This window comes from Passer montanus, unplaced genomic scaffold (genome assembly GCF_014805655.1).
Source record: "Passer montanus isolate IOZ18808 unplaced genomic scaffold, ASM1480565v1 scaffold14, whole genome shotgun sequence".
NCBI classification, from domain to species: Eukaryota; Metazoa; Chordata; class Aves; order Passeriformes; family Passeridae; genus Passer; species Passer montanus.
The window spans coordinates 11420411-11435043 of record NW_024360941.1 but is presented as its reverse complement, the minus strand read 5'-3'; the positions used below and the strand labels follow the sequence as shown (position 1 = coordinate 11435043).

Sequence of the window (14633 nt, the reverse complement as noted above, 5' to 3'; positions counted from 1 at the left end):
AACAAAACAGACTGATTTCCTGGTCATGAAATTTTTTGGCAGCAAAGCAAGATTTAAGGCATATTGGCATGCTTAATGAGGAGCAGACAATTGCTAGATGGAAATCTGTGGGAAAAAGTAAAGAAATTGTAATTGGTGGTAGAGCAGTAAGATGAGGATTAATTCAGCAGCTATGTGGCTGGTTTTGATCAGTAGGCTCAGCATTTGGCTAGCAGGTGCAACTACTATTCAATAGGGTCCATTTAAACCAAGTTTTGTGCTTTAGCATGAAGAAAGATGTTAAATGGGTGAAAGCATGTGACACTACCTCCTGAATTATGTGCATTATTTAATAATGCAGAGTTCAATTATATGTTATAGATGAACTGGATTAGAGACAACAGATTAAAATGTCTTGGCAAGTATCTTACCAATGTATTTCTTGGGTTTCAGAGATCTGAATGCCAGTAAATTCATCATTCTGGAAGGACAAGACAGTATTAGGTTCACAAGAATGCTATCTTCAGAAACTGTCTGAAGTTGGAGAGGAAGCAAGTAGGTGCCCATGCAGTTAATAAAGTGCTATTTTCTCCTTATAGGAGCCCTCAGCAATAAACAGTCTAGCAGCAATATCTACTTTTCTGTATCCATGAAAAATTGGTCTAAGTGTCAAACCATTTATCTAACCAATTCAGAATGACTGCCTGAGGCCATAAACTTGACTCCCTCTTTTCCTCTATTCTTTTTATTTTGCTGTATCCTGATCTCCTGTGGTTTTGTAATAAACACAATCAGTAAAAACTTTCACTAAACAAATAAACAAACAAACTAAAAAAAAAGCCCACATTCTAATGCCATCAGAACTACTTTCTGTGTGCCCAGGTAGTTTTTGTGGCAGTCAGCTATGTGGCATGCATGTCTCTGGAGTGCCCCACCCTTTTCCAGAAGCGCCATCACTACTGCTTCCAAGGACTAGGTGACACGGACTTGACCAAAGACTTCGGTCTTACAGGAGTGACTTTCCAGTCAGAATCATTGCCACAGCCTGACTTCCAGGCCAGCACACAAAAAGCACAAACAAAACCAGTTATATAATTTTACAGAAAGGAATAAATAAATAAATTAAAAAAAAGAAAAAGGTGCTGCACTTCTGAAGTAACTTGCTCAATTAACTTTTGTGTTTTGCTTATTAACCTTCTGATGTCTCATTAAGTCAGGGATTGCAGTTTAACGGGTTTTAAAAATAATTTAAATATGGAAGTGGAATCTAAGATACCTTAAAAATATATTGACCCTTTAAGCAAATGGGCCATTTGAAGCCTAACTACGACTTCTAGCTCATACTCTCCTGGAATATTTATCCAGTATAAAAGACAAGCTTTAGTAATCTTAGAACAGCTTAACAACATAAAATTACTGGCAAGCTTGTAAGAGACAGCTAGCTTGTATTTCAAAGCAACAGCTCCTGGAACAATTACCAACATAAATTTCTTGATGCAGCATTTATGAAATAACTTGCAATGAGAATAGAGAAGAAAGCCTGAAAAAGCATGTGCATGCTCAGTGTGCTCCAGCTGATACATCACACTGTACGTGACACTGGTTGGTTGCCCAGATTAACAGATGCAGGCCCTCCTTCAGGCAGGCTGACATGACAAATCTCTCAGAATATGATGCCAAGAGTCATACATGGAACTTGAATGAAGTCAAAGAAAAATATTTCTTTTCAGAATTATTTACTGAGCGATATCCTAAAACAACCTTTGGTGTGAGAATACATCTATTAACCCTATGTTTGATACGTGTTCTGTTGGTTTTTTAAAAACAATTATCTGCTGGCAGTTACAGTATATTCTTAGTATATTTAAAATTTTCCAACTTCATAATATGTAATGTTATTTGTTTAAAGAAACCTCTAAACCTTCCAAGACAATTTAAAACTTTAAGTTTTGTAAGATTTCAGAAACCTACTATTAAGACTTTGACAAATAAAGGGTTAGTGTTTTCAACAAACTATTTCTTCTTGTTTATTGTAATTATGCAGCAGAATTGCAAGTTTTGCCTTCCTGAGGGATATGCAATCCAGAAGGGCAAGTACATAACAGTTGCAAGGAAGGAAGGGAAACGCTATTTTGATGCCGAGCTTCTCTTCCTGCCTAATTGGCAAGAAAGAAAACCCCAAGTACATTCAGCAAATTGTTAATCCTGAGATCATAAACCCATAGGATAAGTCAAAGTTCTCATCATCTTGACAAGTCCCATTAACTCCAATAAGGCTGATGATGGCAGTGCACTATTTAAACAGTGAGTAGTTTCACTGGGTGAACAGTGGGATTGCTGAAACACTGAGACCTTTAGGTGAGGGAAGTACGATCTGGTGGTGTTGTGCTTTGCTCAACATCATCATCAGTTGCCCCTTTTTTACCTTAGAGGCAAACATGCTGCACAGAAATGCATTTACCTGTAAAACAATTCCATCAAAATGCAGTCAGGAATCTTTCCCACACAGCAGAGGGGGATGCAGTACAGGGGACTCATAACTCTCACTTTGGTTTCAAAGCCTTATCAGATTTGTCAGATTTCAACAGCATACTGGCACAGCTGTTAACTTTAGGCCATAAATTAACAAAACTCGCACCTGCACCTTTGATTAGAGCACCTGTGCCTGCCAGGGCGATAACGTTTCCCTGGCTTTAAATTGTATTTTCTATTCTATTGTGAATATTAAACCTACTGAGTTCCAATGATGTGTATAAAGTCATTTCTCAGCCAAGTCTTCCACGTTCGGTGGAAACAAAAATTCAGAGAAAAAAACCCAAAGATGATTAAGCTTTTCACCATTTTAACATCTCCACTGTAACAGCGACCCATGACATGGTCCAAGTTATAGATGTTTCATAACCCTAGGGAACTCTCAAGCCATCAAAATTTCATTAGCTTCACAGCAGTCCCAGTACATTCTTAAATTGGACTGCTGGCCTTGCTATTAATAAATAAATCAACTGTAATCCTTTTTAGTGGCTAAAGTCTTCGTTGAAGTTGCATCAAACACCAGATATTCTTTCCATAATTTTAACCACTGCAGAATAATGTATTTTTAACATATTCACAGTCTTCTCACACATGCAAAAACAAAACACTATAACTTTCAGCTGACGGAGGATGTTTTGGCACATTGTAATCAGATAATTTCCTTTTCAAAAAATTGTAAGTATAAAATTTACTAAAAAGTGTGGTACCTCTGAAGCAGTCACCTTTTCGATAATGTAAAGGTATGACTTCCTATGGAAGTGGTGTGTGCATGCATGTATACATAAAAATGTATTTTCAAGATCACTTACTAAGGGTTTTACAAAAGGGTTGAGAGAATTTGTTTCACTACAGACCTTTCAAAATCACAGGACTGCTCAACAACTTATTTTAGATTGCTCTGCAGCTGAAACACCAACTTTATCACACAGAAACTCCACTGCCAAAAGGTGGTAGGCAAGTACTTCTGTCTTCCTCTTTCAGAACTTGCCTCTGACTCAAAACAAATTTTCCAAGCATGACACAAGACACCTGTGAACACTGAGAGCTGCTCATGTTCCATGTAGCATTATATCCAACACAAAAGGAGGGTCCCATTTGAGACAGTGGTTTTGCACAGGTATCTTCATGTAGAAACAGCCACCAGTGGAAAAATAAGTATAACAGCAAATTATAGCTTTGGTTTTGCTTTCTCAAACTGAAGTTAAAATAATAAACAGGAAGGACTAAATTTCATTGCTTGTAGTTTAAAATAAAACTGCATTAATTTTTTAAGCATTTCCATACATACATACCTACGTAGCTGTTTCCCACCATGTGTTACAGTCATTGCCAGAGGATAGCAATAAAATTGCTCTAATTTTTGTACAGCTGAGCAGACAGGTTTAATAAATTAATAAAATGACAAGTAGACATGCAGGCAATAGCCATCACCAATTTTCATTGTTACTCATTTTTCTTTATTCCTCTTCTGAATTTTTCACATAGAAAGTTATTAAGTTAATAGAAGAATTGTTTTAATTATAGCAAAGCTGAAAATCTTCTGCAAATAAAAGTTAAGATTGGTACACTTAGAATTTAACACCACATTAAATTCTGTTCATAACCTCAAGAGGAGGTAAAAAAAAAAAAACAACTTTGAAAAGCTTTAAAAATGAATCAGTCAATTGTATTAACCTATTTTCATTTAAACTCTAAGACTTAATATACAATGGTCATACCCCACATCCTACAAAGCTGCAAAGATTTTTGTTGCAGATTTTAATTGCACAGTAATCCAGTCCCCCAGGCACATCAAAGGCCACATGTCCCTCTTCACCACAATTCCAATTGCTCTCATCAGCTAAGAAGTTTAAAGCACAATCAAATTTCTTTTTCAATCACATGAGCCCTGTTAATAAGCTATTCTTTGAGTTCACTCATCCATTCTAAGATTCTGCAACTTCTCCAAGAAGTCTTGAAGAACAGTTTACAATGAAACTTTTGAATGAAATCTAGCCTGGGGAAAAACTTTATCATCACTTAGCTGTTCCCCAGAGGGTAACAGGTGACATGGCCTGAGATAATACAGAACTAATCTTTTTTTGTGATTAAACTCTTTCAAAATTACAGCTAAAGCATCATACACAAAGGTTGCATTAGTTAGGACTGATACTGAATATTAACTTTAATGGGAAGAGGAGAGAAAAAAAAACAAAAACAGAGAAGGTAAAAAAAAAAAAAAAGAGAAGGCACATAACTCAAGGCCATTCCTTTAATGATTTAAAATTACTGAGTGTCAGCCAAAACAGCAAATAAACATTCATTTATATACGGGCATATGCACAAGAACTTACCATTTTCACTGTCGGACTTGTTTTCGTGTTCGGTATCAGTCAGAGTGAGGGCTGAGTTGGAACGGCTCGACAGACAGGAGCTGCGCCCTGATTTGACCCCCCTGCCCCAAAGTCTCATGGCATGCTCTGGAGACATCACTCCTTCATTTTCAGTATCAGCATCTGACCCTGCACTGATAGAGTAACCTCTGTGGGGGAGCCCCATTTCCGCACAAAATGCCAGTCCTCGACGAGCTGCTGGTTCACAAACTCCTAACTGCCTTAGGGTAAAATTCTGTCCTGATTAGGGGAAAAAAAGATAACAAAAGATGAGAATTTTTTAATTATTTTATTTTAAAGAATTTTAAAGTAAAAATTCTTCATGTGTATAATTGTCTCAGATATCACATAAGGTGTTTTGTCAAAACTCCACCTGTATTACAATCAAGTGGATTCTTTTGTCTCCAGCTTCCCTCAGCAGTATTTTGTCAACTGCTTAAATGCATCAAAAATGATCCTGACTAGCAAATAAACAAAACAGAACCTCCTAACTAAGAAAAGCCAATTCAATACGTGAAAGGATTTAAAAAAAAAATATAAACCTTTCCTTTTTTCACAGAAAAATTATTTTTCCAAGCATAAAAGCACTTAACAAGGTGCTTCGTAAATAACAAGGTATTTGTCAGAATTTTTACTTAGGTGGTTTTTGGGTAGAGTGTTTTGTTTGTCCTTGTTAGAGGCCAAAGTAAGAGGCTATGTTTCCCATACAAACATCACCTAATGTGGTAATGGAAAAGCTACACAGGAACAAATTCCCCTAGTTTTTATTTGATTTCCCTGCCCTACTTTAATACACAAATACGGCCACCTGTTACCTCCAAGTATTACAATAAAATTGTTACTTTTTGTGCCACTGTATTTTAAGAAGCATTTTACACTTTTACTGCTAAAGCAGAGTCTGTGCATTTTATCAGACTTTTAGCCTGTTTTGGGGCAGAGCAGGAGACATAAGTGAATCCCAATGATTGTATTAATAAATTAGGTGCAATAAACTTGTGACACTTCAATAATTTAGAGTGTCTAAATTATGCGACACTCAAAAAATGACTGCCTTTTTAATGGCTGTGTCTTCATCCCACTTTTATATCTGTAGATTTAAGACATTTTATGATATATAGACACTTGGCAAGCTCCTTTGCATACCTATATCTATAATACTTTTCCACCCTAACCCACAATTATTTCACAGCTCTGAGAACAAATTAGGACATACATTCAATTTTTGAATCTGACAAGCATCCTAATTTCTCCATAATTAGTCATTTAGCATAAAAACACACTAGCAAGATAATTAAAGCTTATAATATGTCAAGAACAGAATTCTACACATGAGAAAGAAATAGAATTGTAAAAGTATGAATACAGAAGTGCAAATAATTCCTGAAGTCTTGAGAGTTAATGCACTGGTCATTGACTTTTTAAAAGTGATCTGGTTAATTATTTTATTCCTGCAGTCACCTGAAGCTTTTGCTGCAAGTTTCTTTGCAGTCAGAACGATAAATGATTTCTGACAATGACTTTCATAAATAATGAAAATCAATTACTACAATTAGGTACAAATCAAACTACTTATTATGCAGCTGTGTATAGACATTTGAATGAAAATATAGCTGGGGAGGTAAATATAAAGGAGCAAGCATATTTATGACTATGTCTGAACAGTGTCAAGGGTATAAGAAAGGGATTATCATGCACACTGATAGTATCTTGTAATTTTTTAAAGCTGTCATGCCATGTGAATTTTTGGGTTTTATGAGAGCTGAAACTAATCAGCGAAGGAAACAGGCCAAACAAACCACCCAGTGGTAACAGGACAGAGCTGAAAGTAGTAAAGTGTCTAAAATGCTTATTATTCTGCTTTTGTAGATATATGCTAAGGGTGACAGTTTAGAACACTGGTTTTTTGCATTTGGTACATTAGTATGTGAATCTACGTTTTCAAACAGTTGCCTAAAATCAGATACAGATACAGAAGAAGCCTCAGTGCACATGTATATGTATACAGGTGTCTCTACACACACATGGAGTAGATAAGTTGTAGACACTGTTGCACATGCAGCACCTTATTTATTCTAAAAAGAGCATTTTGAGAAGAAAAATGGAAAGAGGTATTCTGACCAAAGACAGGTTACTTGAGTCAGTAACACAACCACTGTTGACTCCAATGGGACAAGGTGCTACAGCTGTGGTGCCCAGAGGCTCATGGGGCTGAGGTGAAGGCAAGGCAGGATGCAGACACAGCCACTGCCCCCGAGCCAGAGCAGCTGCAGCAGCAGGAGAGCATCGCTCCGTGCAGCTCCCCAGCAGCCTGCTGCACACAGCTCCTGCTCCCCCCACTGAAAAAATGCCCCTGCACTCAGGCACAGCAACTTGAAAAGATTATTACACACACACTTCTTTTTTCATCAGAAGCACCTAAGTGAAACCACCTGAGGCATTCCAGAACATCTTCAGGACCTTCATAGGAGACTTGGTCTCAGCCATGACATACCACCTACCATCTAGTCATGGATTTTTAACTTGAAGTTTACAACATCCTATCTCCACGTAAACTATCTTATTTTCCCCTCTCTTGTGAATGGTAAAAAAACATACAAAATGACATTGCACAGCCAAAACAGAAAAGGGGGAAGGTTTGAATACTGCCCTCTCATCCCATTCAATATATTAGAGCTTTCCACTACACTCAGAAGTTTTACAACATAGCCCAGAAATGTTGTAACAGCTTTAGAATCATCAGGCCACATAATCTTCTGACCTAAAGCCTTCCTAGAGCTTCACTAAGAGGATTGTAGTCCATGTAAGTTGCCTACACAAATGAAAAAACAAAGCAAAACAGACCCCAAACAACCCACAAAACCCAAAATGAGAAGTTGACATGGGAAAATAAAATGTTTACCTCTGTAGAAATTAAAAAATTCAAATCCCAAAGGAAATCATATACATATGATAGAAAAATTTTATATCGTCTTAAGGTTTCTGAACAATGGAAACAGGAAATCTTCCAGGATCCAGGGGAAGCTGAATCCAGCTGGGATGCAGACCTAGTGGGTAGCAGACTAGTTGGGAGCTTTTACCTGATAATGAACAACACTATGAAATCAAATTAAAAGCTGAAAAAGAGGTTGTATGAGCTCAGTGAGAAAAAACAGCATGAAGTGACGATGTTCTTCTTGTGTTCAGAGTTTGTGATTCATTTTTCCAGAATGATTTCCATGTGAGGGATTTACTCAACAGTTTCTTACATTTAAACAGGCACCACTGACAGTAAGTGCCTCAAGAGTTTCATAATGACTTAAAAACAGCTTGGCCATTGTAATGAACCAATTCCTGAGAAAAAAAATGGAGGTGCAGAATAAACAGGTACCATAATGATTTATGTGGTTTTTCCCTTTCCTTTAAAAAAATGTATGAAGTGAAAATTAGAAACAAAATTAGACACAACATTTCAAGGAGACTTGTTCTGGAGACACTTTGAGGGTTTTGGACTATTTGGGATGATATGTCATGAAGTTAAGTTTAAAAAACTGACAGTAATGCTGTTTATTACCACTCAGCTATTAGATGCTGCATTTCTCCTGGCTAGGAATAGGTATTGTAAGGATTGCTGACATTTGTGATGACAAGAGCAAAACTAATTAATTAACAACTCTAAAATAACTTCCTAAAGCTTGTGCAGCATACATGCCTACCTGTTATGTTGCAACTTTCTCTGTAAGCAATGATCCATGTAGGATTGGTGCACCTCCTTAACTACACCACTTAGACAAAAAAGGATAACAACATACTTTCAATACATATAAGTCTATATATAGAATTATTATTCTTAAAAGATAATGTGCATATATGTATTTCTCTGCCAGAATCACACAGGCTACATCATCTAAAAATGTGGGTTTGGTTTTTTTTTTTTACTAGTTTAAACAAATACTGCTATAAGAAAGTTTGACATATGCAGAAATGGCTTAGTTCTTTATAAAGCTGTAAGTTAAAAGCTGGAATTAAATGGAAACCTGCTGCACTTGTGCTACACTTTTTTCCCTGTCCTATTTTGGGGAAGTCCTTCAAAGACCTCCATAATAACTTAAGTTTCAATCTGGAAATGCTATCTGTGGAAATGGGTTTTTGAAGAGGACTACTAAACAAAAGAAAAGGTCCCATGGTTCTTCAGTTGTCAGTGTCTGCTTTAAGTTGGATCTATACTAAATATAAACACAGAGATATTATCTTAAAAACCATGAAAAGGTGAAAGAATCAAACAGAAGGAATGAACAAAAGTTGCCAAAAGAAAATTTGTCAGCATCTCCAGCCATCAGCACTGTCCTTACTAATTCATTAACTACTGGTAAATTGACAAGTCAGGTTTTAGCAACAATAGACCACAGAAAAAAATCTGAACAGCCTCCAAAGCACCTGCCTAGTTAGCATAAAAATACACCCAACTCCCCTAGCTTTTAAACAGAGGAATTAGAGTGTGTGTCTTTTCTGACTTTGGTTTTGTCCTAACAGTTCAGACACAGTACCAAAAAGGCAGAGGTCCCAAACATATCCAAGTTCATACTTCAAATTCTGTTCAGCTTGGCTCTTGATAATGTTTCACACCATATCTGCCTCTCTGCATCATTCATTACTTGTCAGACCCCTATCTAATCTATTCTTCCTCTGTATTTTACCTTTTTCTACCTGCCTAGAATACATGTGAGGCATTCAAAAACCAAGCACATTTCCCCTATAATCGCTATGTGATAATGCATGACAAAAATACTTACACCAAAGTTGGTAAAACTGTGACACATCTAAAGCTGTACAGATGCAAAACAATGATCATGGTCCTTAGGAAAACCAAATTTCTCTATCACATTCCTTGACTTGCTACTTAATGCTAATTTTTCTTTTTAATTAAAAGTAGGTTTCATTTCTTTAGAAAGCAAATGAGGAAAAATATCTTTCTCTAGTTTTTATTTTCTGTCTGCAGATTACTGCATACAAATACATCCTCAATAACAGAACAATGATTATATAATCTTATTGTATAAGTAGCACTGGTATCAGAGAGTTCCTGAAGGATCATACTGTTTTCTCCTACTCTGATATGGGAAAAGTACTTACTTCCTTTTTATTTCATATTTAGACACTATGTAGGGGATACATTTCTCCTGTTGAAGCTCTTTGTGCAGAGCTCTCACTTAGAATAAGGCCACAGGTTTTGAGAGTAAGAACATGGAAATAAATGTACAGTAGGATAACAAATTTGCTGAAAATGAAAGGATAAAGATTTTTTTTTTTAATAGCAAAACAAATACTTTAGATGATCTAGAAAACTCTGACAAGGAGTGTAAAACACTGTCTCCAGAAGTCAGAATGTTAGGTGGGTAGAGAGCAATTGCACAAAAGAGAGAATTACTAAACAGATGTGATACATCCATTCTTTCACACAAACTTCACAATATATTTAGTAAAAGGGAGTTTTGAAAGCTGTATGTGCAGAATTCTGTTCTCTAGGATGTGAGAAACTGCAGTGAAGACTGACAAATATTGAGCTTTCCCTATGCTAACATTTTCTTTCTGATTTGCTGTAATGTTTTGTTGTTATTACTTTAGCCTGATTTTTGCTTTTGTGCAAATTATCTGTGAAATTTAAACCATCCTAATCCACTGTATCACATTTTCCTCCTGTTGTTAATTCCTGTGTTTTTCTTTTCACTCATCACAACCATCTTCCTTGTCACCTTTTAATCTCTTTTTCTTGACCTTTCTGCTCTATTCACTTTTCCATCTTAACCTCCTTTTCTTGTCATTATCTGATTTAGAGGGGAGCTGTAAGATTCATATGAAAGACAGTTGCTTCTCTAATATATCCAGTAAACTACATAATAACAAAGAGGATTGAAATCCATTCAATCTCATCAAGTGTGCATATAGTTTTCAAGTGCTCATTATTCTCAACAAATATTAATCACAGTTCTCACACTCCTTATAGACATTTAAAAGCACTTGGGGACATAAGTCATGGTGTTGGGGATTTCTGCAAAGGTTAGTGCCAGATACTGTGAATTCTCTGAGCTCTACTTATTGTGTCACTCTTGATAGAAGAGCTTCATGCAAGACTCCAACCCCACGTTATTAATTGAGAAAAAAAAGTAAAACATTTCCACATATATTTACATATTTGTGAGAAATACAGTATTTCAAACTTGATATGTGTTTTTGTTACTACAGAATCACAAGGAAACATTAATTGAAAAGATAGCCTAAGAAAGTTTTTATTTTCAGATGTAAGGAAGAATTTATATGTATGAACCACAGTCATTTTCTTGTCACTGGTCTACCAAATGATGGTTCAAACACACAGATTCTCCTGTGCAGTATGGGAAACTCATAATTTTATTCCCTGTTAGGCTTGAGGTGGCTGGGGATCTACAGTCCTAATCCTCAGACTAGAATATAAGAAGCACTTCTTAAACCAGTATAAGGATAAAGGGATGTTCAGCAGCCCATCTGAAGTTCCCAGAGAGTAAGATTAAAGCCAGCTGAAAATAATTTCACAACTGCACAATTCAAAGCTGGGAAGCAAACATGTTCCACTAAATGAATTAATAATTTAAACATTATGGTTCTAAATTTGGGGATTTTATATTAAAATCTGATTTTACGACTATGATTATACAATATACAAACTAAATTAAGAGAATCCAGCACAGCTGTTCCAATCATGGGCTGCAAGAGGTGAAAAAAAAAGGATTTGTGGATTTAGAAAAGAAATACAACTCCAAGAGCAGCAAAGAACACAATATCTTGATCACAAGCAGAATGACAGTACAGACAGTTTAGGCCTCTATCTTAATCTTTGGATCCTGGGACCAAAACATCAACATTCAAGCATCCATTTATTACACAATAAGAATTACAAAAAGCCTAAATTTGATAGATGCGGAGAAAATATGACCCAAGGGTAAGCAATGTAGAGATGATGGATATCCAGTCTGCAAGGAGCCTACAAAGACAGATCTGGCAGGTATGAACTGCCACATTAGGGCCAGTGCGGTGCTAATGACATGACATACAGCTCAAAATGGGAAAGGAAGGTGAGGAAGAGCAAGGCAGCATGAAGCATGCACACAAACTGGAGCTCAAGTTTACTGCTATTCCTGCATACAGGGGAATGATAAAACTCTACTATTATTTATGCCTTTCCATGAGGAAAAGCATATCTGCCACCACAAGTGACCAGATGGACCAGACCCAGAGGGATATGTCTCTCAGCATGGTAGAAAACTCAATTGGTTCTACAGGCTAGGACCTGTACAGTCTGGTACAAAGTAAAAAGTAAAAACTCAATGTGCCTATTTGAAGCCACCCATACATTTCAGTTTGTGGAATTTCATACAGCAGTATTACACATGTATGAGAATTGACTCTTCAATGCATGGACAGAAAGAAGTGCTCAGACCACTGCTGTAGCTAAATGGAAGCAATAACACAGAATACTGACCCACAAGCTTCTGCAGAAATGAAAACCTCTTCTTCCCTCAATCACACACTTCCCGTCACAATCCCCCAAAAGGCTTTCTACTCTGTGAACCCCCATAATAATTGTAGTGTAGCAATGTTTTAATTTAGATGTTCTAGCAAAATGTCCATTATGCTGAAGACATGAAAAGATTTATCACTCAGCAATATTTATGGCGCTAAAAGAAAAATAAAGGCAGAAAAACAAATGTGCTCCTTTGGCTCTGCCATTTCCTCTTTTGGCTTTAATAAGCTCAGTAACACCGAGTACTGGCTCTCAAGCCTGTAAGTTGACACTTTACAAACTAATTTCAAAAAGCATCAAGGAACTTTCTGAGAAATTACCCCCATTTTACATCTCTGCTTCACTTTATGCATTTATTTGCCAGTGATGGAATAAGCAATCACTCACAGCTTGGCCTCCAGCCCTGACTCTCAGCCCTAAGCACTAAATCAACAGACAGGAGAGACAGGACTCTTCAGCTTCTTTCATTCCTCTCCTCATCCCATCTCTAACTGCACACTGCTCTAGCTTTATCCTCCCTGTAGATGTTAACATACTGAAGTCATCTTTTATAGCCATGCATGGGATCCATTCATCTCCCCAGTCCACCGTTTAGTTTTTATTATGAACAGAAGCAGCACATACATCTCTGTATATGAGCTATGGAAAGATATAAAAGCACTTACAGACCCTCTACATTATCTTCCTTTCCATGTGGTTGAAAATCCTTGTGAAGGCCTCTTGGTCACCTTATAAATACTTAATCATTATGATCAAGAACTTAATTCTCCTATTTTGCAACTGGACTAGTTGAAGACAAGGTTTCTGCTCTATGGACTTGTAGTGTCTGTGTAGAACTGCCTGAACAAGCAGTGTGCTGCCAATAACCAAGGCTGATTTCTCCCTGGAGAATCACAATTATCCTTTGTCTCTAGATCTGTAGCTCATCTACAGGCCATGACCCACAAGGGGCCAATTTCACCTCGATGAATACCTTAGAGCATGTGTGCATATCACTGAGCATGAACTAAATATACTCTAATCAAATAAAAGTGAAATGTTTTTCTTCATACCACTTTGCAGCTAATAGAATAACTTTAAAAGTCAACATATCCTTATCACCTGGAACCTGAAAACCAATTAACTTCTTATTGTTGCTGTAAGAAGTTACTAGTATAACAATGAGAGATTATAATACTACTTAGCACTTACAGTGCTTTTCATCTTCAAAGCATTTTGCAAACATAAACTAATTAATCTTCCTAAAATGCCTGTGAGGTAGGTAGGTGTTATTATTCCTGTATTACACAAGGTAAAAAAGAAAAAAACACCTCTGGCAGAAGGTTATGTGCTTAGCTCAAGGCCACAAAATTATCCAGAACATGCTGGCGCCGTATGCTGCTTACAGAAGTTACCCAGTGAAATCAGGCAGACACTGCAGGTGGCCATGTTTCAGCAGAACAAAAAAGGATCTGTCATGATGACAATCAGGACACATCTTGCACTGCAGCCAGGAAGCATAAAACACTAATTCTAATATCTGCCTTGGATTTTGAGAGACAGCGCTTGCCGTGTCACTGAATGGTAATTAATTTGCTCACTGGGAGATCACAAAGTCACTAATATATTATTTCATACCTTCATATAAATACCTTGGAAAGTAAGCTGATGCAGTTCTACTGAGAAGCACTTGCCTACCCAATAGGCAAAATGAGCTCATCAATAAAGCCCAGGTAGTGGAAAGCCAAAATGTTCTTAGGTATCGATCCTTCCACTGCTTTGGACAGGTAAAAGTACTCAACCTTTAGGTTTAAAAACATGACCATTTAAATCCCTTCATCCTACAGTTGACATTTACAGTGACTAAAAAGATTAAACATTGTGCTATCCAAATAATTCATTTTGGGCAGCTAGTATTTAAAGCAATAGACTTTGGAGTCATATTACATTAGATAGTAGTTGCAATTAAGGTACCAGTTTCTAAGGTCTTAAAAATGTATCCTTCACAGTATTTAATATATTATGTAATAAAATAAAAATTTCAAAGCATATATATCACTCTTTCAGGTCCCTCTTTTGCTGAATGGTGATATTTTTCTAGCACCTAAATCTAATTTTCATGGGAATAGCAGTTGAACAATAGCTGCGATATATCCACACACTGTAACATACTGCACATGGCTCTACTTTTTAGCACCCAGGAATGAGCTGTGAAGTCCAGCATGCTGTGAAGGAAA

The 14633-nt window shown here is 36.7% G+C and overlaps 1 protein-coding gene across 12 annotated transcripts in view; it reads right to left on the bottom strand.

Annotated features, from left to right (window-relative positions):
* The window catches only part of TENM3 (teneurin transmembrane protein 3), a 407967-nt gene that overhangs the window by 292010 nt on the left and 101324 nt on the right, over positions 1-14633 (bottom strand). For all 12 annotated transcript variants that reach the window (XM_039700050.1, XM_039700051.1, XM_039700048.1 and 9 more), the window contains one exon: positions 4845-5123. In XM_039700050.1, the coding sequence (XP_039555984.1) occupies positions 4845-5123 (279 nt within the window). The remainder of the gene's footprint in view (positions 1-4844; positions 5124-14633) is intronic.